The sequence below is a fragment of the Mytilus trossulus genome, chromosome 3 (genome assembly GCF_036588685.1).
Source record: "Mytilus trossulus isolate FHL-02 chromosome 3, PNRI_Mtr1.1.1.hap1, whole genome shotgun sequence".
Lineage (NCBI taxonomy): Eukaryota > Metazoa > Mollusca > Bivalvia > Mytilida > Mytilidae > Mytilus > Mytilus trossulus.
In genome coordinates, this window is record NC_086375.1 from 78,976,091 (window position 1) to 79,004,083 (window position 27,993).

At 32.0% G+C, this 27,993-nt stretch overlaps 1 protein-coding gene across 1 annotated transcript; it reads right to left on the reverse strand.

The window, feature by feature from the left end:
• Positions 1-4,380: 4,380 nt before the first annotated feature.
• LOC134712532 (sodium-dependent multivitamin transporter-like) lies at positions 4,381-27,352 on the reverse strand. The gene is made up of 18 exons (XM_063574171.1): positions 27,002-27,352; positions 25,579-25,653; positions 24,740-25,113; positions 23,093-23,161; positions 21,962-22,013; positions 21,184-21,251; positions 20,446-20,526; positions 17,752-17,825; positions 16,818-16,955; positions 15,381-15,516; positions 12,834-12,922; positions 12,330-12,442; positions 10,447-10,517; positions 8,194-8,280; positions 7,197-7,423; positions 5,717-5,817; positions 5,026-5,144; positions 4,381-4,543 (listed from the first exon to the last, which is right to left on the reverse strand). Exons 3-18 carry the CDS (start codon positions 25,088-25,090, stop codon positions 4,427-4,429), a joined length of 1,893 nt encoding a protein of 630 aa, XP_063430241.1. The 5' UTR covers positions 25,091-25,113; positions 25,579-25,653; positions 27,002-27,352; the 3' UTR covers positions 4,381-4,426.
• Positions 27,353-27,993: the final 641 nt, after the last annotated feature.

Consider the following 27,993-nt stretch of genomic DNA (forward strand, 5'->3'; position numbering starts at 1 on the left):
CAATACAACAACTATCAAATTATTTTTCAAGCATGGAGAAATAAAGTGTGGAAAGCGGATGTGCAGGACTGACAGACAGAAAGACAGACTGACAGAGACTCTGAGTCCTAACCTAAAGTCCGTTTCGACTTCCTCGGTAGGGGGCTTAAAAGAGAGAACTGATAGCAAGTGATAATCGATAACCATGTTTCAGTTAGATGTAAACAGACAATACAACGATTGAAAACAATAAAGACGTATTCATAACTATTTCACTAAAAAAATATTTTATTTTTCACCCTTTCACCTTACGAAATTATGTGAATAAAGTGTACTTCTGACTATCAACGTGATCTAAATCACTGTGGTAACGATCAGAAGAGTTCCGTGATTAAATCAAATCCTATACTCGGTTGTGGTATTTAACAAAAAATATAACTAGTATTCCATTATTTCAAACAATACAAGGAGATTATCCGGTAGGTACGATTCCCAATGTGATAAATGTCTAAGTCCAAATAAAGCAGATTTGCAAAAAGTTGCTTTCGTAGGTATTTCTATGTTCAAACACGGATATCCTATTTTTCTAACTGATCTTACTAGGATCTTTTATTGATTTTTGTTATCATATATGAGACACTGAAGATGAATGGATGATAGGGTTATTCTTATTTCAACAATCTTACTATACAGATTGTGTTCTATGCGTTGCTCAAGGATTGGGTTTTATAATTATTTGATGCAAATTATTTTGATAGGTAAATTTGAGATGTAGTAATGATTTTTACATCTTTTTCATAACGAATGTCGGTTGTTCTCTTCGGGAACTCCGTTTTCCTTCACCTATAATAAATTATCGAACGGAATATCACTTTAGTACTGGAAGGGCCATTAAACACAAACCAATTTATCTATCTTTTTATTAACATTTTCTATAAATTGTTTCATTATACTACGAATTGAACGAAGACTGTTGAAAAAAGGTGCAGTGTGCTTTTTTATTTATGTTTGACGTAACAAGGTCAAATTCAAACACACGTACAAATATCTAATACTGATACATATCAATATGATAGATTTATGAGTTTGACTGTCGCTCTGGTATCTTTTGTCCCTCTTTTATCAATCATACTGTTGAATACTAGACTAGTAGTTCACTGGTTTGCCTTATGAAAGAATTGGAAAAAAATGTTGACTCCATTTTGATTACAATGCACAGCTTGCGCCAAATGTTGTTTAACTGTTTACACAAGCAAAAAGATATTTATTAAATACTGTATTATTTTTTAGCTCACCTGGCCCGAAGGGCCAAGTGAGCTTTTCTCATCACTTGGCGTCCGGCGTCCGTCGTCGTTAACTTTTAGAAAAATCTTCTCCTCTGAAACTACTGGGTCAAATGAAACCAAACTTGGCCACAATCATCATTGGAGTATCTAGTTTAAAAAATGTGTGGCGTGACCCGCCAAACTAAACAAGATGGCCGCCATGGCTAAAAATAGAACATAGGGGTAAAATGCAGTTTTTGGCTTATAACTCAAAAACCAAAGCATTTAGAGCAAATCTGACACGGGGTTGAATTGTTCATCAGGTCATGTTCTATCTGCCCTGAAATTTTCAGTTGAATCAGAGAACCCGTTGTTGGGTTGCTGTCCCTGAATTGGTAATTTTAAGAAAATTTTGCTGTTTTTGGTTATTATCTTGAATATTATTATAGATAGAGTTAAACTGTGAACAGCAAAAATGTTCAGCAAAGTAAGATTTACAAATTAGTCACATGACCAAAATGGTCAATTGACCCCCTAAGGAGTTATTGTCCTTTATAGTCAATTTTTTACAATTTTCATAAAATTTGTAAAATTTTACTACCGGTTACATTTTCCACAGAAACTACTGGTTTAAGTTCATTATAGATAGTGATAATTGTAAGCAGCAAAAATTTTCAGTAAAGTAAGATGTACAAACATATCACCAAAACACAATTTTGTCATGAATCCATCTGCTTCCTTTGTTTAATATTCACATAGACCAAGGTGAGCGACACAGGCTCTTTAGAGCCTCTAGTTATCAATTATCTACATTTAATATCTTACCTTTCAAAAATCATCAGCTACACACAACGTGGAATTCAGATTAATTAACAATGTAATTAATTTGCAGCATTGACAACTATATTAAGAGAGGCAATAGTAGACTAGTTACACTGTTCAATAGTCATACATCGAAAAACATACCTCTTGAAAAAATGCATATGGTATGTGATGATATCAAACCAGCATTCTGTGGGTATTGCATGACAATACATTGTCCCTTACCGGTTAAAAATTCATTGTATTGGAACAAAATTCTAAATTGATCAATAACTTTTCATGGTGTATACTATATAACAAATATCAAGTCAGTATATTCAAGCTTGACGAAAAAAGTGCGCGGGAAAACTGATTGAATATTTTTTTTTTTGTACAAAGACCAGAACTCTACACAAAATCATCAGACTGGAACAAAATTCTTACCTGAACTGTAGCTTGTCATGATACAACCATACACCAATTGTTAAATTAGTTTCTTCAAGCAGGACGAAAATAAGTGCGGAACACTGATTATTTTAGTAAATTTTCAAAGTCAAAGGACCATTTCTCTGCACAAAATTATCAGACCGAAACAACATTCGAACTTGATCTATATCTTGTCATGATAAAACAGTATACCAAATATCACATAAATATCTTAAAGGATGAAGACAAAAGTGTGGAATACTGAAGGAATGACGGACAGACGGAGTGCAAACCTAAAGTCCCCTTCGACTTGATCGGTTTGGGACTAATAAAACGGTTACTAGTTATGTATCCAATCGTGTCATTTCTGGAATGACAGGCTTAAAATATGGAACAATGAGACCATAAAAAAGCAGGTAATAATAACAATGCAGGGATGGAAATTTAAATATTTTAATTTGTAGTCCAGCAAACATTGTTGGTGACCTATTGCTATATGATCTCCATAGATATGGACAAAAATAATAACAGAGCGCAAGTTGTAAGGGCCACAGGTTACTATCACTTTGGGAACGTCCATCGCTGCAACGATTCTTTTAATTAGTGTTATAACGATGACACGTTTAACAGTCAAAGGACTTATATATTGTCTTGTTATTATAGTTCTTCAGTTATAAAGACGGTTACTACTGGTGTGTACAGCTATAACGACGGTTAATATTGGTGTGTATATCTGCATTTGTTTAACAATGTCTCTGTACATAATATAGCAGACAATTTTCATATTTTATTGAAATCTATACATTTTTATTTGGAAAATATCAAATACCGGCACCAAACTCGGCTTTGGTTACATTAAAAATGACATATACATATATATACAGATGTTTTAAAATATGTATGAAATTAACAAGTATGATGCGTACAGATGGTTCATGTTAATTTGTAAATATCAAACATGTCGATTTTCAAAAAATGTAAAGTGTAAAAATGTAAAAATGTAGCTATACATGTAGTTTTAAAACATAAAGTTTGATGAACGAGGATATTATCTTCAGATTTTAAGAAATCCCACCGAAATTATTAGTCGAGATTTTTTTCCCTATGTTTCTTTTCTCGTCAATCACTTTATTGCAATTTTTTCTGTGAGATAAGTAATTTTGAAATGGAATATTTCAGCAACTACAAACCCCCTTCCCCTACAAAAGGTTAAAACAAAAACTCAAAATTTGTTAAAATCTGCTTAAAAAATCAGGTTTACAAAAGTATCAAGTCATAACAAATATAAAATAAGTTAAGTTTTAAAGATTTTTTAAATGTATTTTGCAATATATTAAAGATAAAAATGGTTTTTACCTCTTATCGATATAGGACAAAATTTGGCTTTGAATCGTTCCTAAGTGGATTCTCTGTTTGAAAACAATCAATAGATAAACTTTGGTTAAAAAGTGATGACAATAGCTCATACTGACCGTTTGTTTTAAGCCAAATGACCGCACAATCGTTATGTTACAAGAATAATGTACCCTGTAAACTAACATTGACTAAACTACATTTAATGTCATTACACAAAACTTGTATGGCTGGGATTTTACCCTATAATTTATAAGACCTTTGACAATATAGACGATGAGGACATTAAGTATTCAAAAGAAACAATAAGTATTCGATCATGAGACACATACAAACAGTATTTTATTTTTCTCAAAAGATAAAGTTTAGTCTGTTATGCTAAAATATTAGTATTTTTATAAAAGTAGATAATAATACAAACACATGTAAACTACAAAAAAAATCATAAAACTGATTTTATTTGTCACCTATTACTGAAATAAATAACTGTAAAATCTACCTAAAAAGATGTTTCTGACAAGTGATTTTAAAAGTTTGAAATATCTACCATGATTGCTTTTAGCAACAAAGGGACTAGAACACATCATGTAAGTTGACAGTCTTCAGATCTTTCCCTCGTTTATTTTATTGGTGAACGACCCATTTTTATCAGTCTTTGGTAATAGATTGATATCTGTTTCGAGATGCTTTTCTCCATAGTTTTCTAGTAAAGTCTCTCTCTGCAAAATAATGCACGGTATAAGCTTAAACCATTACAGTATAATTGTATGGCCGGAATATTTTTGTCAGTAATTTTGAAATTCGGCAACTATATGAACTACCATTAGAATACAAATTTCGCTGATATTTTTTTTTCAATATTGGCTAGATATTTATCTAGGTAGGAGCAACATAATAAGATAATCAAAACTACGAACACACAAATAAAAACTTCGACCTTATCTCAAGTAAAAATGCAAACTTTTCATTTTCTTATGTTTTTTTATTTCGATGTGCAGGTAAAGATAGCGAAACAAATTACTCATTATCTTTTTTTGTTATGTCTTGACATTTTTAAAGCAGGAGCAGTTTATTTTTTAGAGATTCTATGGAAAAGAATGAGTGTTGGATATTTTGTGTTACAGAATCATGAGTATATGTACGTAAAATATTTGGTAAATAATTTTGGTCATTGTGTTGACAATCTTTGAAATCAACTTACCTTTTCAAACGGAACACCAATGTACAATTTTGTCCGTATACGTTTAGGAATAAATGGGAACAGCTGGTCAAAAAATGGCAATACAAATCTGACATCAATGGAATCTGAGGCTGGTAGCCCTAAAAACATTATTAAACCATGTAATTGAAAACAAATTCAGTTTACATTGCTATCACATTTTTACATGGATGTGTGACAAACTGTTGCGTTGCAGCGGTCCTGTAGGAATGAAATTCATAAATATATGTCCATCTATCTTGTTTTGTATATTGAACTTGTAAAATATAGAACAAAAGGAATTTAAGTTCAAATCTGGTTTATTCAGTGCATATAATTCATTTGTAATGTTATTAACCTTCCTTCTTAGACGATCATATTCGAACAAAAACAAACCGTTGTCGATTTGATAGATCCTTTTTATATGTGAATTTGTTTAAATATATTGCCTAAAGATTTACCAGGAAAACAATATAAGTGGCATGGAAGTTAATAAAAGTAAATTTACATTTTTTCTCAATATGAAAGACGTTTCAAAGACTTTAAAATAGTTTAAATGTACATATTGATTTACATCTGACACACTTATATGGAATCAACATCTAACATTGTCTTAAAGATGCACGATACGCTGTAATTTCGATTTAAAGGTTGCCTTAACATACTTTCTACATTATTTCGATTTTAGGTTTACCTTCAATTAAGCTTGCAATTATTCCTGTCACAACAGTAAATATGACACCTAATGCACTGACCCATAGGTAAGAGATGGAATAGTATCTATCCAATACTCCCCTGAAATGAAAATTACTGTACTAATTCATGGATATAAATCAAAATAGATATGAACTTACTTTAAGTAATACATGTAAGAGGTGTATCTAGCAATAACGTCACATATTTTCTACATGATAAAGTGCCTGTACTTGGTCATTTGTCTCTTGTATGTGTTTGAGCTTTACGTTTCATTTTCTTCGGAGTTTGGTAATTTTGTTATTTTAATTTTGTTATATCATAACTTGTAGCATCAACTCTGTTATCATATGGTCTTACTGCTGCACCAATAGTAGATTCAGACATGAATAGGCTATAGGATAGGAACACAAATACTTACACAGATCAGCTAAATCGAATACATACAAACAATTAAATATAATAAAAGTTAAAACTAAAGCAATATGAATACACATAAAATCGGGGATGATATTGAAGAATATTAACGGGTTACTGCTCCAAGTGTGGCACATTGCATTAAATCAAGCAATCAAAGTCATTATTGAGTTAAGTTGATAACGATAAGAGAACGGAATTAATGCCTTAACCTTTCATAGATGCTTATCCTATGAACATAACACCCCGGAGTTTATTTTAAACATCATAATATACTATCAAGCCTATGGCATAATGCTAGTCGTAATATCAGATATGTTATTCATATAAAGGAAGTTTTTAACTTCTTATGAGTAGTAAATGACATTCTCCTTTAATGAAGATAAGTATCGTCGATCCTGTTACATTAACCATAGTTCGTATGTATGATCTAAATTTTCAAGATTACCCAACGTGACTAGCAAACATTATGTTACATGTAGTATTCTATGTTGTATGGCATATGATTGTAACCAAAATTTAACCTTAAACGTCTCCTCTTCTAATAAATAAAAAAGATTTAATCATCTGTAAACTTCTATTACCTTAATTTATGTAAGTTGTGAAATTACTTGATAATTGTTGAATGATGCATCAGCAATAGACACATTTAATTGTTCTGAAATATATACCTTTGTTCCTATCTGTGTATTACATGTATTATAAATGTTTAAATATTTTTAAATAATAACTATTTGCATGATTGTATATTACCAACGAAACGAATACGTTTTGACTTTTTTATTTGAACTACTTGACAAGTAATTTGTTAATGTATTGCTTTCAACGAGAAAAGCGTGAAGATACTTTCTATTTCGGAAATGTAATATCATTCATGAATTTCTTTTTTGAACGTTGTTATTTCTGAAAGCTGTGTGTGCTGCGGTTGTTGATAGTTTAAGAGTAGATGGATCTTAATTCAATCTGACTGTAGAAATTCTGTCTCATTAACATTTGCACTACATATGTTTCAATTCATATTTTGTATTATATTAAGTCTTGCATAACCTGGAGAAGATACTTACAGTTCGTCATTGACTAATACGTTGACAGGCGACTCTGTTACATTGTAAGAATATAACATATCAGTCATATTAAAGTTCACCATGGAACTACTTGTTCCATTGGCAAAACATTGATCGACTGGTCCCAAAGGTAGAGGTTGTGTTTTCCTCAGAGTTTTAGACAGACTTTGGCCTAAAGTCAACCAAAACACTAACGCAGCACCAACACATGTGCCTACAACAGCACTCTGAAAAAAATAAACGAATATTTGCATACGTGTGTTCATCTGATCTTAGAAGTGAAACTGTATATTACTCCTGTTATCAGGGGTATGTTAAGAAAAAAAAAATATATCATGTAGGATTAGTTTTAAATCAAACAATGCCGATATCGAACTAAAAAGCTTTTTGGGGGCAAAACACTCACCTTGATGTGTTTTTTTCTAAAGCAAAATTTTAAATTTCAGCAGAATCAAAGTGATAAGTCATGAACACGTAATTTCCAACATTTTTATATTCCTCCAATTTTTTAAAAGTCCTATTACGTTTCGTTAAAATTGGTACATTGCTTCTTTTGGTAAGATTTGTATTCTTGTCCTTAGTTTTTGCTTATATGTTTTTTTCTCTGTTTCTTTGGTTCCATATTGTTATTTTTTAAGGATTAAGATTAAAACACAATGTTGACTGCTATACCCCTATTTTTGACATTTTCACGTGTTTTGACTGTTTGTTTTGTTTAATGGAATTTGATATGACTGTCACGCAAGAAAACGGATCAACTAACTATAAAACTAGCTTTAATCCTCCTTTTTCTACAAAAGTAAATGCATGTACCAAGTCAGGGATATGCGTTTGAGCTTTTTATTTTGCCATTTGATAAGGAACCTTCCGTCTCGGAGTTCGGTATTTTGGTTATTTCACTTTTGATTTGAGTGCCACTGATGAAGCTTATGTAGACGACACGTGTGTCTTGTGAACCAAACTATAAGCTATTTAAATTTGATGAGTTTATACTTACCTTTTTAGTAGCCCATGGATAAAACACTGACAATAAAAACAGGCCAGTTATTGGTCCGCTTACTGCTGATGTAAAACTGGTACTTAACTGTATATTAATAGATATTAGCATGATATATTAATAAGTCGCAACTAGTGCTTGCGTAACCACAACACGAAATCCTTTGAAACATTAAGTCTCAGAGAGTTAACTCAAACCGTGTTGGAACAACAATAAACGTGACAGATTGAAAATAGGAACTTCCTTGTGTACTCCTCCATAAAACCAGCCCAGTTTTCAGCACTTCTGTGTTGACATGAATTTTTATTGATAAGGTATTAGAATTTTTGAAATACCAAGGCTTTTCTACCTAAGGACTAGACCACTTTCGCTGTATTTGGAAATACTTGGTCCTTAATGCTCATCAACCTACTACTTTATTTTGGCCTTTTTTACTCGCTTTTTATTCGAGCGTCACTAATGAGTATACTGACCGTGCGAGTACTGTTTTAGTCAGTCAAGGTCGCTTATAACTTCCATTTGTTGCTGATGAGTCTTTTGTAGACGAAACGCGCGTCTGATGCAAATATAAGATTTTAATCATGGTATGTATGATGAGTGTGAGTTTAAGTTTCATGAGAACTGTTCTTTAATTCACTATATTGGTCCAACAGGTTAAACAGTTATATGCTTCATTGTCTAATCAAAAGAATTTTGTCACTGGAATACTACTGTTTGTTGCCTTTATTCATATTCAAAATTTAAAGAAACAAGAATGTGTCCATAGAACACGGATGCCACACTCGCACTATCATTTTCTATGTTTAGTGGACCATGAAACTGGGGTAAAAACTATAATTTGGCAATAAAATTAGAAAGTTCATATCATAGGGAACATGTGTACTAAGTGTCAAGTTGATTGGACTTCAACTTCATCAAAATCTATCTTGACCAAAAACTTTGACCTGAAACTTGCACCATCATTTTCTATGTTCAGTGCACCATAAAATTGGGATCAAAACTCTATTTTGACATTAAAATGAGAAAGATCATATCATAGGGAACATGTGTACTATGTTTCAAATTAATCGGACTTCATTTTCATCAAAAACTACCTTGACCAAAAACTTTAACCTAAAACTTGCACTATCATTTTCTATGTTCAGTGGACCATAACATTTGGGTCAAAACTCTAATTTGACTTTAAAGTGAGAAAGATCATATCATAGGGAACATGTGTACTAAGTTTCAAATTATTCGGACTTCATTTTCATCAAAAACTACCTTAACCAAAAACTTTAACATAAAACTCGCACTATCATTTTCTATGTTTAGTGGACCATGAAACTGGGGTAAAAACTATAATTTGGCAATAAAATTAGAAAGTTCATATCATAGGGAACATGTGTACTAAGTGTCAAGTTGATTGGACTTCAACTTCATCAAAATCTATCTTGACCAAAAACTTTGACCTGCAACTTGTAATATCATTTTCTATGTTCAGTGCACCATAAAATTGGGATCAAAACTCTATTTTGACATTAAAATGAGAAAGATCATATCATAGGGAACATGTGTACTATGTTTCAAATTAATCGGACTTCATTTTCATCAAAAACTACCTTGACCAAAAACTTTAACCTAAAACTTGCACTATCATTTTCTATGTTCAGTGGACCATAACATTTGGGTCAAAACTCTAATTTGACTTTAAAGTGAGAAAGATCATATCATAGGGAACATGTGTACTAAGTTTCAAATTATTCGGACTTCATTTTCATCAAAAACTACCTTAACCAAAAACTTTAACATAAAACTTGCACTATCATTTTCTATGTTCAGTGGACCATAAAATTGGGGTCAAAACTCTAATTTGACATAAAAATGAGAAAGCTCATATCATAGGGAACATGTGTACTAAGTGTCAAGTTGGTTGGACTTCAACTTCATCAAAAACTACCTTGACCAACAACTTTAACCTGCAACTTGTAATATCATTTTCTATGTTCAATGGACCATAAAATTGGGATCAAAACTCTTATTTGATATTAAAATGAGAAAGATCATATCATAGGGAACATGTGTACTAAGTGTCAAGTTGATTGGACTTCCAACTTCATCAAAAACTACCTTGACCAAAAACATTAACCTTGAAGCGGGACGAACGGACGGACGAACAGACGCAAAGACCAGAAAACATTATGCCCCTTTACTATCGTAGGTGGGGAATAAAAACGCATACTGGATTTCTGTAGGAATTGTCTGGAAACATACCTGCGAGATTATTCCTTCAATATTGGCAATCATAATGGTAAAGATAACAGCCAGAACTCCATAAAATACCACTGAAAAAAAATCGATTAACGTATTTTGTTTTCTTCTAATATCAAAATAAAATGTTAAGTCACAAAAGTAATACATTTTCTACATTGGACAGCCGATCCAAATCCATTAACCGACTAACTATAACATCGTTTAACCGATGAAGTAATCAAAAGCGTGTTCATTTCTCAATTTTATTTATGTTCCTTTGGATGTTTTATCTAACGAAGCACTATGTTTCACTTTACTTGACAACTGAATTACGTGCATCTACAAATAAAATCATAGGTAACGCAGCTAGATTTTTGACGTCAGATCCTCCACAAAATTTGTTTTATTCTAACGTGTATCATAACGACAATCAAAGAAAAAGATTTAAAATAGTCCTATTTTGTAATTTGAAGAATTCTGATAAAGTTTTAACAAAAATATCGAACCAAAAGGCAAATCAAAGGAGAGGGAAGTCCAAAAAACTGAGAAAATCAAACACTCAACGGAACAAAAGGAAAACAAATATCATATTCATAGACTTGGTAAAGGCATTTTCTGAAGTGAATGGTGGTGTAATCTAGTTTTATAGTTAATTAAACCTCTCACTTGTAAAAAAGATGTTTATAGTTCAGTAAAATTGACAAACTTAGAGGAGCAACCAAAAAACTGGTAAACGTGACAATTCTATAAATACCAGAGATACAGACACATCTGTCTGGTGTTATATTTTAAAAATATCATTATAGCATGACGCTGTTATGTCATGTTCAGCAAATATAAAATTATGAAACAGAATAGAGAATTGAAACGGAGAATGTTTAGACAACAACCTAGCCAAAAAGCAGGAAATAGCCACCATTTATATTTTAAACGCAGCAAGAAAATCCATGATTATGATTAAACATGTTAGTTTTTTTTCAAAAGGAACAAAGGTTCTTTTCTCACTGACCTACACATCTTCGCTAGCCAAGGGTTACGATCCACTCCCGCTCTCTTCAACCTTTGCGGATTGAGATAAAATTTAGGAGACACAGGATAAGGATTTTTAATGGTTGCAGTCGAAACTCGCTGCATCCAATCAAAAAGCGCATTTAACATGATCACGTGTAAATGTAGAAAGTGTTTGTAGACAATTGCCACGTGTTTATTGTGCAACAAATCTTTACATCCCTAAACATAAGACTATATTTAGTGACAACTTGAATGTTTTTATCAACTAATAGAAGTTCCTGTGTATGTTTCATGCACAAATGCATGAATGCTGACGTATATTTTCGTTTCCGGCTTTAACAAGTTTGTAGAATCTAGACACTACCGTGTTTTTACCTCCAAATTGAAAAGTTCAAGTGCTACCATCGGTTAAGAATAATGGATTCGGGATTGGCGTGACTTAAATCTTCCGACAGATGGCGCAACATTGTTTTCACAAATGTAGGCTCAATCCACCAAGGGTGAAGAGAGCGGGAGTGGATATTAACCCTTGGCTAGCGAAGATGTGACCTACACTATTAAAATTGTTTTCCTTTTAAAATTTTAAATACATTTTAAAATTGCAGTTTGTTTCACTAAGAACATTTTTTTCATTCCTACCTCAGTTATCCCGGAAATGAGATGTTTTGCCTTTGTATTTTTTTGTATAATTTCAATCAAAATGACATGAATAAAATATATTTGTACGCAATAAAGAACCGTTTCAACCTAAATTAAAACGGATGGAGATACACAGCAAAGTTCTTTGTATTTGTGCAGCACTGCTTTATGTAACAAACGCTCCATTATAAAATAGCGGTATGAAATTAATGTTGGCACTATACATGAAAATTGTCATATTTACTAGTTAATACCTGAAAGTTTTGCCGCAATTGTTGCCTTGTAGTCTGATATGTTCTTAAAACATTGTTTTATAATATCTTCCTCGGTCACTGCCGCCATACTGTTGAGAAGTGACGATAATGTACTAAAAGAACAAATGAGAGGAATTAGCAGAACCGAACAATTTGGTGAATGTTACTGACCATATAATTATTTTGGTGTGAAAATGACGGAGTTCTGATTGAACCAAAATGTGTTTGATTTGTTTCTGTACAATATACTGAGTAGGCTATAGAGTTGAAATATAATTGGATAGCACTAAATATGAAAATCTTTATTCTAAACTGTATTACTTCATTTAAGAGAGATACCATTTAATTATTTGATGTGGCTAGGATGAAAAAGTGTATTGCTCATCCTGCCTTTTTTTACTTAAAACTCCTGTCCTGCCTTTCTTTTTGATTTCTTCCTAGCGTCTTCCCCCATGAAAATCAAATGTCAGCACCTGTGCTTATTATGAATATTGGTTAACGTACCTGAGTGAAGCACTGAACACAGCAGCCATGAACAAACCGGCCATGCCTGGAGTCTCTTTGAATATATGAAACACCATGTAAGGCAAAACCTAGAAAACAATCAAGAATTCGAATTATTCTTAAAATCAAACTGTATAAGAATGATTATTTAAAAAAAAACATTTTACCTTATTTCTATCAATTGCATGTGTTATTTTCAAAAAAACAACCAACCAACATGTTGTATATATGACAAAGGTAGCATGCGTAAACATAATTATTCCTTTCCTGCTTGAGGGACATTAAAACTTGACATTAAGGCCCAGGTAAAATCTATGGGATAACATGGATATGTACTTTCAGTTTAGTTGTGTTTATGATGAACGTTTATAATTTTTTGTCTGCTGTCTCTTTAATTATCGTCACGTCAACAATTTTGTCTGTTTTGGATGCTCCCCGGTTTGATGAATATAACGGAACTAAAAACAATTGTCATACAAATGAGAGGTTAAGCCAGTTAAAAAACATGTTTAACCCATCATTTTCTTAAGAAACGACATGTTCCAATTAAAAACTGTTCTAGATATTTTACGTTCGCATGATTCGTTGTTAGAAATAGTCTTAACGTTTAATTTTGTTAGGTTTAATGGATATTTCCCTTTTTTAAATATAATTTGGAGAATGGTATTTTTGTCAACATTTTTTTTCATTTATAAAACATTGTTGAACTATCCTATTTTGTGATACAAAAGAACAAACATAATTCAGATCACTGAAAGTTCAATGAAAATATTAAAGTAATAGCATGTTAATTTTAAAGTTATTTAATGATTAGAAACAGTCCATAATTCGAATACCTTACCATCCAGACTTAACCTGACCACTTGTTGTTTTTTCCTAACAAAGTTGAAGATTAATAAAGGATTGTGTACTTGTTAACACGATCACCGTAAAACGTTCTACCGAAATCTCGACTTGCTGGTCATTGTTAGTGAATTGCTGTTAATATTATTTCAGATTTAAAAGTTATTAGTTCGAATGATTAGAGGTTACATTGCTGAGATTTTTTTGTATTTTCAAACTTCTAGTTGTGAATATTTTATGTATACTAAGGACGTTTAGAAATTTACCATACAATTAATTGATATGCTATTCAAAATCGAACGAAAAGTACGATTGGCTTGAAAGTTTTGATTTTCACACTAGAAGAAGAAAGGTGGTATGTTATAAAGGTATGGGAATGATGCATTGAAAAAGAAAGGCAAAGTGGTAGGTTTATTGGCAAAAAACCTTTGATATTTAACACCATATTTTGCCTTTACCAAGTAAGGCTATATTGAAATGTAGTGTTGTGTGGTTTTTTTTTGGAAGACATAATTTCACGTTGAACGTGAAATAATTTCTGTAATGAACGTTGCCCGAAAAATAAAATACTTTAATGCGAACCTTTTGTCTGCTTGTATATATTACTGACTCTTTGTTTTACTTGATATTCCCGATTTAGTATACACATTTATGATATAATTGGTTAACGGCTTTTAAAAAAGAATTTCGTGATGATCCCTGCCAAGTGTTTGAATTTTATTTGAAAAATACCGAGCACGCAAAATAAGACTTTGAAAATCACGATTAACGTAAAATTAAATAAGCAGAACCCGTTAAACGAGGCACCCGTCTTGTACGATTTGACGTCAAACAAAAAAGTAAAAACATGTTGAAAGTGAAACAAAAAAAGGCGATCACGTTGCACGAAAATAACACTTTACCACCCTCTATCTTTTTTGGGGGCATTTTTATGCAATATCACAGTTTCATTACAAGGTCTTCACGCGTCTGGTACAAATACAAACTTTCAATCCTGGTATCTATGATCAGTAGTACATGGATCACTTCCAAGGCATTGAATCAAGCATCCTCGTTACAACTAAACTTGGCTTGGAGTTATACCAACAAAGCAAAACAGACGCCAATATGGTACCGGTTTGACTGTCAGAGGGAAGAAGTCTATGTATAAGCTGATACCCATAGAAAACCATCAAGGTAAAAACAAATATTTATCATTACTAGCATTAATATTCAGACGAGTGAACTTTCTTCTATAAACATGATAATGATTGTCTTCAATTTGTATTTTGAGTGATTGATTTTTGCTTAACGATCAAGGGCCAATTTTCCATGCATGTTCAGGACGAGTAAAAATTGTCAATAAATAAAAAGTGGTCGACTTGTATAAACAGAAGAAGTTGGGACTGCCACTGGAATATTAGGCTAAATGGATAGCATAAGAAATTAAGCCTTGCAACAATCCACCTACGGACCCCTCAAAGAGTTGTTGCTCCTATTGTGCAGAAAGCAGGACACTTTCTCTCCACGATGCATTCCAATAAATCCTCAGTAAAATCTGACCGGACGTTATTGCGTTTATCTACATCCCGAACAATAATCCCGAAACAACACCCTTTTTTTGGTAACAGTTTTACTGCGAGTCGGATGAATACTTGAAGTAGCTATATTTATATATTCCTTAGTCGCCATTGATTAACTATGCGTATTAAAGTATTTTCATACCTGATCAGGCTTTCTGATAGCCTTACTAGCTATCGGGTCACAACCTTTAGTTGTGAAATATGCAAAAGCTACCAGTCCTTCATTACATGCAAGGGACAGTGTTATCAGGAATGCAGGACCAGCAATGTAAAGCATCCTGCAAAATAATAATTATATGATCAATATTTGTACGCTATTTTTCGAGGAATTTAATAACCACAAGACTGTTAATAATTTGTTGCCAGGTCAAATGGCTATTCTTTTTAGGTGTTTTTTTTTAAGAAACTTGTCACAATTATTTGTTATATCGATCTATGGATTAGTCAATGTAAGAAATCACTTTTTTTTTTTCTTATCATTTTTAACAATGTACCGTAACAATAAAATAATAATAGCTAAGACGACGATAAATGACATCTTGGATTTATTCACGTAGTGCAACAATCACAAGACACTGTATGACAGTTGTAGTTTTAGTTTAAACATATTTTATTTACTGAAAGCAAGATGGATTGGACACAAGTAGGCCATACTTATGAAATCCGCACCGAGTAACAATAAATTACAATACAATATTAATATGAGCATGCAATAATTTAAAACATACAATACTTTACGAGCCTATCAATTGAAAAAGATGAAACAGAAATAACGTAAAAAATGATAATGATGATGATGATGACGTGGATGTTCCGCAAATATACTTTTTCTACATAAAAAAATAAATATCTCATACCTTTTAATAAAATCGAATAAATTCTTAAATGTATTCAAATTTTGTTCATACGAGATTACCAGATGTTAGAAACTTAACATTAAGTTGAAGGTCATCAGAAAGCCATCTCAGATTGTTCATCAGAATTTCTATCTGATGTGTATATAAAGAACAGTCGAAAAAGAAATGGTGCACAGTCTCAATGTTGCATCCACAAAAGCATGAGTCAGTACGTATACTGACTCTAAACAAGTCATAGTTCAAGAAATATGAGTAGCATCTGAATTGTGTAAGAATCCTATTTAGTTTCCTCGGTCCATATAGATAGTGCTTGTGTACATTTTTTTTGTGGTATTTAACATTTTCCACCGAGCATCAGAAAAAAACGTTACTCCAAGGTGTTTGTGACTTTTGTTATAGGAATTTCTTTATCATTTCAGCAGAATGTTATAACAGTTGTTGACCATTTTAGATTAATTTGACATTTTTATGTATTCAAATACATACCAAATATGTATCGTATTACTGAAATCAGCCGTCATGGTAAATACTATATGGTACTTGCAAACTTTTAATAAATGTGATAAAAGAAAGAAACATTCACACCATGAAAGGTCAAACGCAACATGATATTTACAATTTTTCTTGAGATATAGTTTTGTAATTCTAAATTGTAAACATTTTAGAAATGTGCTAATGAAGTGATGCCATAAAAAATTGCATTTATAAAGGATTTCACTTACTTATTTGCGTCGCTTTGTTTTTCAACAGCACAGATTCTCTGAACTGTAGCTTGTCTGAAGGTCATGTCAATCAATCGAATTATAGACCCGATAACTAATCCCCAGAAGGTATGTCGAACTGTAGGATCTGGATCAAAGCTAGCAATAGAAAAGTAACAACAAACATTTACTGAGAAGCTTGTCTATGCAATCACCAACAGTGAAACTACAATTAAAAAGTCGAGTTTACATTGCTTGCTCTATGAAAACATGTAAACGAATACCAGTATCGTGCATGCACATGCTTTGTACAGGGCTGCTGGTAAGTTTATGAATTTGGTTAATTAAGTAACCAGTCAAACAAAATGATAATGATCATATTGCAGTTGAAAAAACTCAGATGATAGAATATAGAATAATTTTACCTGTATGGCATCGTAGCCAGATCCTTGTCCGGGCTTTGGATTTTCTGTTTGGTCATTTGGTTTGATTTGATAAGAACTTCAATGTTTGTACGAGGTTTTAACTGCCTCAAGCATCGAGACATTAATTCTGATGTAGTACAAAGGGAACTGCAAATGTTTAGTACTTGGTATTCCCTTCTACGAACAAACATTCCAAATAGTTATCAATGATATTTTAATTTAATACGACAGACGCGCGTTTCGTCTACATAAGACTCATCAGTGACGCTCAGATCAAAATAGTTATAGAGCGAAACAAGTACAAAGTTGCAGAGCATTGAGAACCCAAAACTCCAAAAGATTGTGCAAAATACGGCTAATGTAATCTATGCCTGGAATAGTATGGTTGTGTAATAACTTTGATTTTCATGAACTGTTCACAAAACAATTAATTTTGTGAAACGTTGGGTTCTATTTGTCTGGCCTAAATAAATACAACATATGTGTTAGAACAGAGGTCAAATTAAGTCAGGGAAACTCGTATAACTCACTTGAATAAATTTAAGCGACCACTGGATACTGCAATATCTACTACTTCCCTTGGACCACCGGAGTCAATAGTTCCCTGGAAAATACATTTTACCGATTATTTCACTTGGCAATATATGATATGTGCATCATTTGTATAAATGAAGTATATAAAATCGAATTCATAACAGTGTGGCTGTGGACATTGATTGGCGCACTTTAATTTCCCATTGACTGGGACAGATTAGGTGAACGTTCGTCTATAACGCCCATAGCTCACGACGTCCTTAGTATAGACATTTAAACTGTGGGGTCATCAAAGGTTCTCAACGCCTAAATAAAATAATTCGAAATACTTATCAGGAATTTGTATTTTGAAAAAAGAATGACTTACTGGCTTTAAAAATTGCAATGCATGTGTTGATTGATGATCTTTTTCGGACGTCAAAGCTATTTAACAATTGCGATTGTCGAATAATGTCATCTTTTAACTTTTTTATCTGGTCAAAACATTTATTTTAGAACGAATGCATAATCCACTTTCAAAAGTTGTGCAAATACATAACATATAGACAAAATATACTTCTGCCCTGTCTTTTTCGTACTTGAAAGTTATTGGATAGTAAGAAAGCCGCTATTTGGATTAAACCTTGTAAAATGTGCATGCATTTACGGTATTGTATTGGTAAAACTGTTCTGCTATACTGCTACTACTTTGTGAAAAGCACTTGGCAACAGAAACGCATTCATCTTATTTATATTCAAATCGACCCAATTTACATAGAAATGGACGATTTCGTGCATTTTGTGATCGCAAATAAAATATGTTCCGGACCATACGTGTATGATCCAAATACTCATACGGCCCGAACACATACATGATATTCTGTGCGGTATAGGTCGTCTATTCATTTTTTTCTTTCTTTTGTTGATGGATTGGACGTCTTTCTGTGAGTGATTATTTGTTTTGAATACTTTAAAACTTACTTGCAAATAATTTAAACCAAGACTTGAATTAAATGTCTAAACAAACCATGATTTTTTAAACATACATCAAATCAATTGAAAAGGCTAAAATTCGCCAGGTCTTTCATTTCAACTTAGTGAGTTGACTAAAGTAATATTGCGGACCATTTTCCAATTTGTATGCGGTATCCTTATTGTTTTTCTCTCGCTCAACTTTCATGTTTGTTTTTACATGCCAAGACCTCTTGGAGCTTTCATTCTATAAAGTGTGTATTTTGCTAATGGTTGAAGGCCATACGGGGGCCTATAGTTTGCTAACGCCTGTTGGTCCCTGGAAAGAATTTGTATGATTGTCCATCACACCACACATTCTTTTTTTTACATGCAGTTATATCTATGATAAGAATGAGAATTGAATTGTCATAGAGACAACAACCCAACCAAAGAGCAAAACAAGCCCAAGACAACATGTATTCGTATCAAGGGAATTGCTATGAAAATATTTATTTCAGGTTAATAGTTTAAGGCCATACTCAAGTTTTAAATAGATCTTGTCGTCAACTTTTGCAACCAGCTTCTATGTTTCTATAATGCAACGTTCATCTTTTTTTGGCCTCGACCTTTCCATTAGACAGACAATTTTGTTTTCGACTTTTTTTAAAAGATGCATTTATTTACAAAATCATACAGGACGCATTTGTTCCTCCTGTCCAAATTGTTGGACTTAAGAGCCAAGGCAAATTGACAATTATCTGAATGAACGGATCGATTTATGGTTTATAACAACAACAAAAAAATGATTTTTTTTTGTCATCTGGAACTCTTCACAAACAAAGCCCACATGGTTAGCATTGAATAAATAGAAGGTCAATCTTAAATGATTTTGTTCTCTTAATCAACAAGATATTTTGTGAAATAACGCGGGTCCCCATTATTTAAAAGTTTGGTTTTTTTTACAATGAATTAACTTTTTTTATCATTATTTATTGATATCATTTCTGAACATTATCATTCTTAAAAGTGAAACTGTAGTAAGTGATGGTAAAAAAATTATTTAAAACAAATTCCTTAAATGATTTGTGAAAAGAAAGTTTCATTTTATGTTTCAGAATGTGTTAACAAGTGATTATTTAAATCCCCACTTGAAGGCCTCTGATAGACTGAGTAAGCATAAAATCATCGCCAACGACAAACAAGTTATAGGTGAATTTTTCAGTATAATTACTAACAAACGTTTTACCGTCGACCACACTGTTATTAATTTAATTATATTATGACTAAGCGCTAAATTTAAGTTTATTCATGTTCTAAATGAATGTTGAGCTATATCTGTACTAAGTGTACAGAAACAAATCATAATCCTCATTTGTTCTGACTGGTCATTTCGAAATTGTATGGGATGCATTACGTTTATATTGTTTAAAAGACTTCAAAGCTATCATCCATACTAACCCCTACATTTTTCTTTAAATGGACAAATACATTTTTTTTATTATATTTTATATTTATAATTGTATGTTTTGTACTGTGTTGAATTTGTGAGGATGAATACAAGAGACGTGTGATCAATTATACAGCTGTTCACCAACACTATAAAACAAGATCAGTGTCTTTTACATACGATAAAGGTTATGAAATACAAAAGTTATATTCTAGTATTCAATATGTATTGGTTTTAGTAAAATTCATCACATCTGGTGAAATGTTGTGTGTTATATCATAGATAGTGATTCACTTTTGCTTACACTCACCTTAATAATTACAGCAAAAACACCAGTAAACATAATCAAACATTGGAATACATCTGTCCATATAACTGCCTTGATTCCACCCTTTAACGAAAATAGAGTGTTTGAAGCTATAAGATGCATAATAAAGTAACTCTCACGTAAAAGCTGGGTAAAGCATAACACTAAAATGCGATAGGTTATATTTCAGTTTGATTATTAAATTCTGAATATTTATGTCCGGGTGAAAACGTGAAAATTGTATACACGATGCCGAACTGATGTCGAGTGTGTCAGCTAGAATTAATGCTTTTTTAACATTTAAACATCAGATTCCTAACTATTTCTTTTAAAAATAAAGGTAATCTGAGATGTATGATAAAATAAATGGAGAATGTGTCCAGTGAACACAGATGATGTCCCAGCTTGCTTATAGCATTATAAAGGGACACAACTAGAGACATATAAAGTGAAAGTGACGCCGCCCGAAATCGAACTTGAGCTGTGTTTTGTGGAAATGAGCAGTGTATAAGTTTCATAAAATTTGATTGAGGCAAAATAAAGTAAGAGAACGAAAAAGACAATTTCTTCTTTTTTCAGCTATGAAGGCGCATAACTCAAAAACATGAAAAACGGCATGCAAATGTCGAAACTATACACACATAAACACTCTACTATATATATTACAATCCATTAAATGATTCATTAAAATTTCATTAGTTCTACTCTATATTATTTTAAATTACGATTCTTACAACTTACAATTGCAGTATATACAACTGATGCGGCTGAAATACACAAAACGGATGCCCAGAATGGAAAATCTGTCACTACAAAGGAAATAGAGAAAATGAGTAATGCTCTACTTTACGCAAACTTACTCACATTACTAGTGTTTAATTATGCCGGTGTAATATGGGTTTTCATTTTCATACTTAACACCTTTAGAAATGGGTAGTATATGAACGTTCTTTTGGGATTTGTAATGATTTTGCATGCGACTTGGGCATATTGAACTGTCGAAAGAGTTTGTTCAACCGATATTTAGTCAGTTGAAAAATAAATAAAACATGAACATGATAAAGGAAGAAATACATACATGACATTTATCTAGGCTGGTAAACAAGGAACATTGTAATGAATTTAACTTATGAGTTTTTAATCGATTCTATCCTTTCAAAGAATTTTATCTAAGCAATGTCATGGAGTCTTTCTATCTTTCTTAATATTCCTGTTTTTTTGTGTTTGTTGATTTTTTGGGGAAAATATCAGGTAATTTATAAATTTCTGAGAGAGATTTTCATTTAAATAATGCTGTTAAGTCTGTTTGTCTTCTCATTTTGTTTATTGTCAGGGTGGTTTTTCTTTTTGATGGAAGGGGGGAGGGGTTGTATTGCAGTTCTAGTCTGACCTTAATATAATTTTATCTGTTACAACTTTTATTAAATATTGAAATTCTGTAGTTCATTTATATAGATATTGTTTGACAGTTATCAAATATTGTTATTCAGATCAAATTTCTGTATCAGTTATAACATACCTGCTTCGATAGCTAAACTTGGTCCATACAAAACAAATCCCATATAAATCAACTGTAATGTAAATAATACTATTTTGATATATAAATCGCAAGCGCAGCACCCAAGTAGTCATAACTTATCAATTAAATACTGGTATACATTTATACATCAACGACATTGCTATCTATAGTAGGTTTTTTTTAATATTCAAAACATTTGTAGCAAGATCTAAAATGACAAAGGGAGAAGCTAGCTTCAAAAATATTCTTAATGCTTCAATGTTTATATAAACTCGTTTAACATACCAGTCTTAAAATTTTGAATGCAAGACTCTTTTGCTTGTGATAAGCAGACTCGTTAGTGTGAAACATATGTTACATCTACTTTTCCTAGTTAGTACTTATGTTGTGTTGTAACGCCACTGTCCCTGTCAGTTTATAGGTAGGATTGCACGCTCACAAACATATTTAATCCCGTCATATTCTTTACGAGCATGTCCCAAATCGGGAACCTGTAGTTCAGGGGTTGTCGTTGGTTCATGTCTGTCATATTTGTTTTCGTAAAAGAAAATTATATGAATTAGGAAGTTTTCTTCTTTTCTCGCCTGAACTATTTCATAGTTTTCATGTCGCGGCCTTCGATGGCCAACTAAGTGGTATTGGTTTCTCGCATTGCTTACTGTCGTGTGGTTGTCTATGAAGATGGAAGTTTTTAACGACCTTGACTGGTTATACAGCCATCAGTCGGCTGCCTAAACCAGCTTTTGAAAACTTCATTTGAACTTTGATGTAAAGTTGTCTCATTGGCAATCGAGCCACACTCCTTTTATAATTAGTCTTATGTTAAAATAATTAAGTCTTGATATGAACGTGATAATTTTATAAAACAACGTCAAAAGTATAATTCCTTGAATGTTCATAGTAACACGAATGAAACGATCTAAATAACAAGTAAGTTAAACTTTCTGATGAAATACTATTTTACCTACTCAACGTTTCTTGAAAGAAAACATAAACAACAGAAAGTAGAATCCTTACATTGAAACGGTTTCAATTCATAAAAACAACAGATTCTAATAAAATGTTCCTATAAGATTGAATGTACGTATACTGAACCAAGTGTATTTACGAGATTTCATAAGATTAACATACTGAATAAAGTGTTCCTAGGACTGTTCCTAACAGCCGCACTCCTTTACTTTTATAACGGAGTTCCAAATACTGAAAAATTAAAACAATATGGGTTAACTTTTTTTATGAATAAGAATCTATATTAATATTCCACGGATAGATTTTTTGTTTAGTACATAGGAATTTTGACAAAAACATAGATCTGGATGCAAGCTAACATTAATATTACATGCAAATATCAAGTTTTTTTAACTGATAGGAATGATTGATGGCAACTATAAGTCAAGTGGCATATGCATTATACATAAGAAGGAAAGAATACTAAGGCTACACCTAGAAAAAGTTGGCATGTTGGATACGGAAATGTCCTTACCTTTCAAAAGGCACATCGAACCTTTTCTACATAAGAAAATGCTGTACCAATCCAGTGCATGATATGACAGTTTAATGTGCTTTAGCTTTCGATTTTACCACCCCAAAGTTCCTTATTATTTTACTTTTTGCAGGTTTTATAAACGTGCATATGGAGAAAACATTTAAAAAAAGGATAAAGTTTATTATAAAATTATGAAATAGTTATATACAGAGATTTATTTCATAGAAACATTTATTTCCCAAATACATCGATGAAGGAAGATATAAAAAAAAAACCAATCTCCTATTTATATCGTATACATTGGTTTACTTTGTTATCATATTATAATTATGAGTGGATCATAGATGCATATATGTTTACTGTATTGTATTGTATTGGAATAGTACTGATAATAATTTTACTGAAATCTGGTTTGAATATTTTGAGGTAATTCTTTGTCTGTAGACGTACTACACTTTCGCGGACCATGCGATAAAAAAAATCATTAACTGGATGACAGTAATGGCGGCAAATAGAGACTGATTGGTTTGCTGTACGTGAAAGAACTTTTAAAAATTGTTTTCTACATAATTATACAAGATGTAATATTTGTAACTGAACGTTATGCAAATTGAAATCAATTAAACTGCTAATGGAAACGCACACTGCTATTGGTATTGTGGATATGTTTGGGTTCTTTTTAAATAATAAAACTTATAAACTTGAGAAAAAGCTTTGTTGTTATTCCATCAATTCAATCATATACATGCAAATATACAATCGCGTACCCTCTTCCTAAATATTTTTTTTATTGGAAAGCTTGCTGATTTGTTATGCTTTTAGGATAAAAAGATGCTGTAGCGGAATATTATAGTAATGATGGAAAAGATGTATATTACATGGAGAAATGGTGGTGGTTTTTTTCTCCCGTTTGTTTTGAATACTGACAAGGCTCAGTGGACAGATATTAAGCAACATCCTTACAATGATTGCTGTTTAACTGATATTTTGCTATGTATTGTGTGATGTAAAGAATTGATATTAACCATGATAACTCTTTCATTTTGCTGAAATACAGTGTAACATCATTCTTAACTGTCATTACTGTAATCTTAGAACTGTGGTTCCATCTTTAATGTCAAGACGGTGGTTTGATTCCGATACTGAAATCTTGGGATACCGCAAAAAAATAGTAAATTAGCCCACGGAATGTGGGCATAGAGCATAAAATAGCATGAAAAGATTACCCTATCCCTTGGGTTGTACGTATTGCGAGTAACATCTGATAAAGTAATAATTTAGCTTTCACTTACCTCATACACACTGGTTATTTTCAGAGGATGAATTAATGGTACTACTATTCTAGTAGCTAATAATGTTGCAAACATAAAGCCAAGACTAGTTAGTAAAAACATGATACCATATGTATATACTTCTGCCGGATATGCTAACATCATAATAGAAGATTCAAACGAAACAATCAGGGAAAGAGTAACCGGAAGTATACTCATTTTTCTATTTCCTACTAAATACTCGGAAGCTGTTCTTTGTTTTCCGCCGGTGAAGGCATGGTATATTCCGATTCCAATTGAGATGGCTATCGTCAAGGAAAAGATGACATAATCAGCCACAGAAAAGCCAAGCGATTCTTGAACAAGTGCCATTTTATTTTTCTTTCTTAAACTCCCTGCAAAACATAGACAGAACAGAAATACAGCAAATGCAGAATAGCATTGTTAATAAGATTGAATATATGGTTAATTTATATTTAAATTGTCGCAGAGTACATTTTCGCTACGCTCCATGTTTGCGCCTATTCCAAGTCAGGAGCATCGGGCCTTTGTTAGTCTCGTATAATTTTTAATTTTAGTTCATTTGTATATTTCTAAGTTTAGTACAACGTCCATTATAACTGAAACTAGAACACATATTTTGGTTTAGGGGCCAGCTGAAGCACGCCTCCGGGTGTTTTCTGTTTTTTGGTCGGGTTTTTGTCTCTTCGACACGGATGATTCCCCATTTCCATTCTCAATTTCATATAGAATCGATGTTCGTTTCTCTGTCCATAAATATCAATACTTTTTATTATATCAATGCTGAACCATTATGCTTTAACCGAGACTTACATATTTTTAAAACATTCTATCCTTACCGTGCTTCTGTTGATGGAGATATCCCTATGCCTCAGTGGTGTGTTTATTTCCAAACTTATTTATTATGTCTAAGTCTATAATATAAATAAAACGTGATCATGGTGATGTTAAACATTTTAAATATTAAAATATGACCTAAAATAACAACAAATTCATGCCGAAGAATATGCAATACGGCATATGCATTTTGCTCATTGACAAAGGCTATTTCTTCTTTTGCCTCTGGGGAACAATTCATTCGCACACACCTTCACATTATTATTAAGCACATCCATCCCTCAGTATATATATATTACGTTATGGTGTCCAAGCTATCAAATGTGCAGATAATTGGTAAAGACTTTAAAAATTAAATGTTAAATTGAATCATCAAAATTGTTAAAAAAAAACAAAAAACATTTACATCAAGAAATAACCAAGTGATGAATTAGTATGCATACATATATTTTTTCTTATTTGAACTTCCAAAATCAAAATTGCAAGATCAACTTCATCGTAACTGTGTTTAATCATGACAAAACTAAACATAAATATAGATGTATTGCACCTGTTTCCTTTTTTCAAGAATTATCTATGTTTGTCAGTTTTATTTACATCCCGAAATGTTTTCTATTACGTATATCGACCTCTTGAATGACCCACTTCATTAAATATCGTTCTACATCAAATAGGTGATGCAAGTAATTACCAACAAGACAAGATATATGGTTCACTATGCCAAACATTTGTGTCTGTCTTTCATTACTGAACAAATTAAACAAAACCACAACTAAACAATAAATAAAGGGACACGTGAGCTGTCTGAAATAGTTACAGCATGTCAAAAGTACCTCCACAGTTTTAGAATTATATCTATGGTTTTATGTAGCCATATGCTCATAACAGTATTGAATTTAAACTGGTTTACGTAACATAAAGTTTAAAGTTAACAAAAACTTTGACATGTATTATTAAAAAAATGGAAAAGCGTGTCCTTGGTTTCTCTATTAAAGCTTACTTAAAGATTACACAACAACTACCGTTGTTTTTGTTGTAAAAAATATATGAAGATATTTCTGAATAATTCAACATGTTCAATTTCTGCTTTCACAATGATTATCGGTTTTATGTCCGTTTTCATATATAACAGAATTATCATGAATGTATAGTTTTTTGTTGTTGTTGTGATACATGATAATGTGCAGGTTACTTTGTAAAGTTTTGTTATCGATGTTTGTCTTTTTGTCATTTAAATCTTTGTCCATAGTGTTATGTTTTAATTGGACTTATGCTTTATGAATGCGCCTTGAAATATTCTCTCTCTCTCATCTCTCAGCTTTATCTATTTAAAATTTGAAATCAAATTAATCTAACTAGTTTACATTAAAACTTTCCAAAATAGTACAATTAAGAAATTACAACAAATTCAATATAAATACTTACATTAACATTGAAATAGAACTGAAATTATATCCAAATAAAAGTAGAAGTTTATAGGAGATGATAATTCAAACATTCGGTGGATAACTGAAAACATGTAACATTAGTATAATACTGGTCATCGAAACCTTCAATGGAGAAAACTGGTAATCACTGTTTAGTGGTCACTCCTCGAGGGTCACTCTGGCGTTTGACATCTGGTTAAATCATCAATAAAACCTTTGACATATTATTATTGAAATGGACACCCCAGCTGTAGCTATACAATTAAAACGCTCATTATGTTGATACTATAACACGGGTCAAAGGTTAAACTGAAGGAATACACCAGATGTTTCACTGTAAAATAACAAATAAATACGTTTACATGCAATAAAGTATATTTCTTTATAGACTGAGTGTTAAGTAATGGTAGTCAGCACGTGCAGTGAAGAAGTGTGTACTCAACACCATAGATATTACCTATATGAAAGTAGCACTTAAACAATCCTCAGACAGTGTAAATAAACAAGTGCCATTCTCTTAAGAATTATGAGATACTAGTATAATAAACTGCGGTTACAAGATTACACGTAAAGAATAAGCTCCAATTTTCAATTTTTAGCCTTTTACCTGATAATTCAAATATGTTATAAAAATGCTACACGCTCAAAGTTTCTTGCTTTTTTATTTGCTTTTACATCTACCTAAAATAACGTTTTTGCTGTTTATGTATTTACTTTAGTCGGTAGCATATGAGAGGCCGATCATGTCAAAAACCCGATAAAGTTAACGCGATAAAATCACATTTAACGCGATAAAATCACATTTAACGCGATAAATACAGTTTTAACGCGTTAAAACCAGATTTTAACGCGAAAAGAAATCAATATATTCAACGCGTTCAACTTTGCAATTATCAAGTTTGGGATTTATCCCGTAGGTGAAAATAGACGTTTATCGCGATAAAATATCCGTCGCACTGGCCACAAGTGCGTCATAATATATATACTGAA

Excerpts from the sequence above, each read along its gene's own strand:
- LOC134712532 (XM_063574171.1), bottom strand. The coding sequence starts at position 25,090 with ATGGCACTTGTTCAAGAATCGCTTGGCTTTTCTGTGGCTGATTATGTC. Across the intron at positions 8,281-10,446 it reads TTGAAGGAATAATCTCGCAG|TTAAGTACCAGTTTTACATC; the intron begins GTATGTTTCCAG and ends ATTAATATACAG. Across the intron at positions 4,544-5,025 it reads TTGGTGTTCCGTTTGAAAAG|AGAGAGACTTTACTAGAAAA; the intron begins GTAAGTTGATTT and ends ATTATTTTGCAG.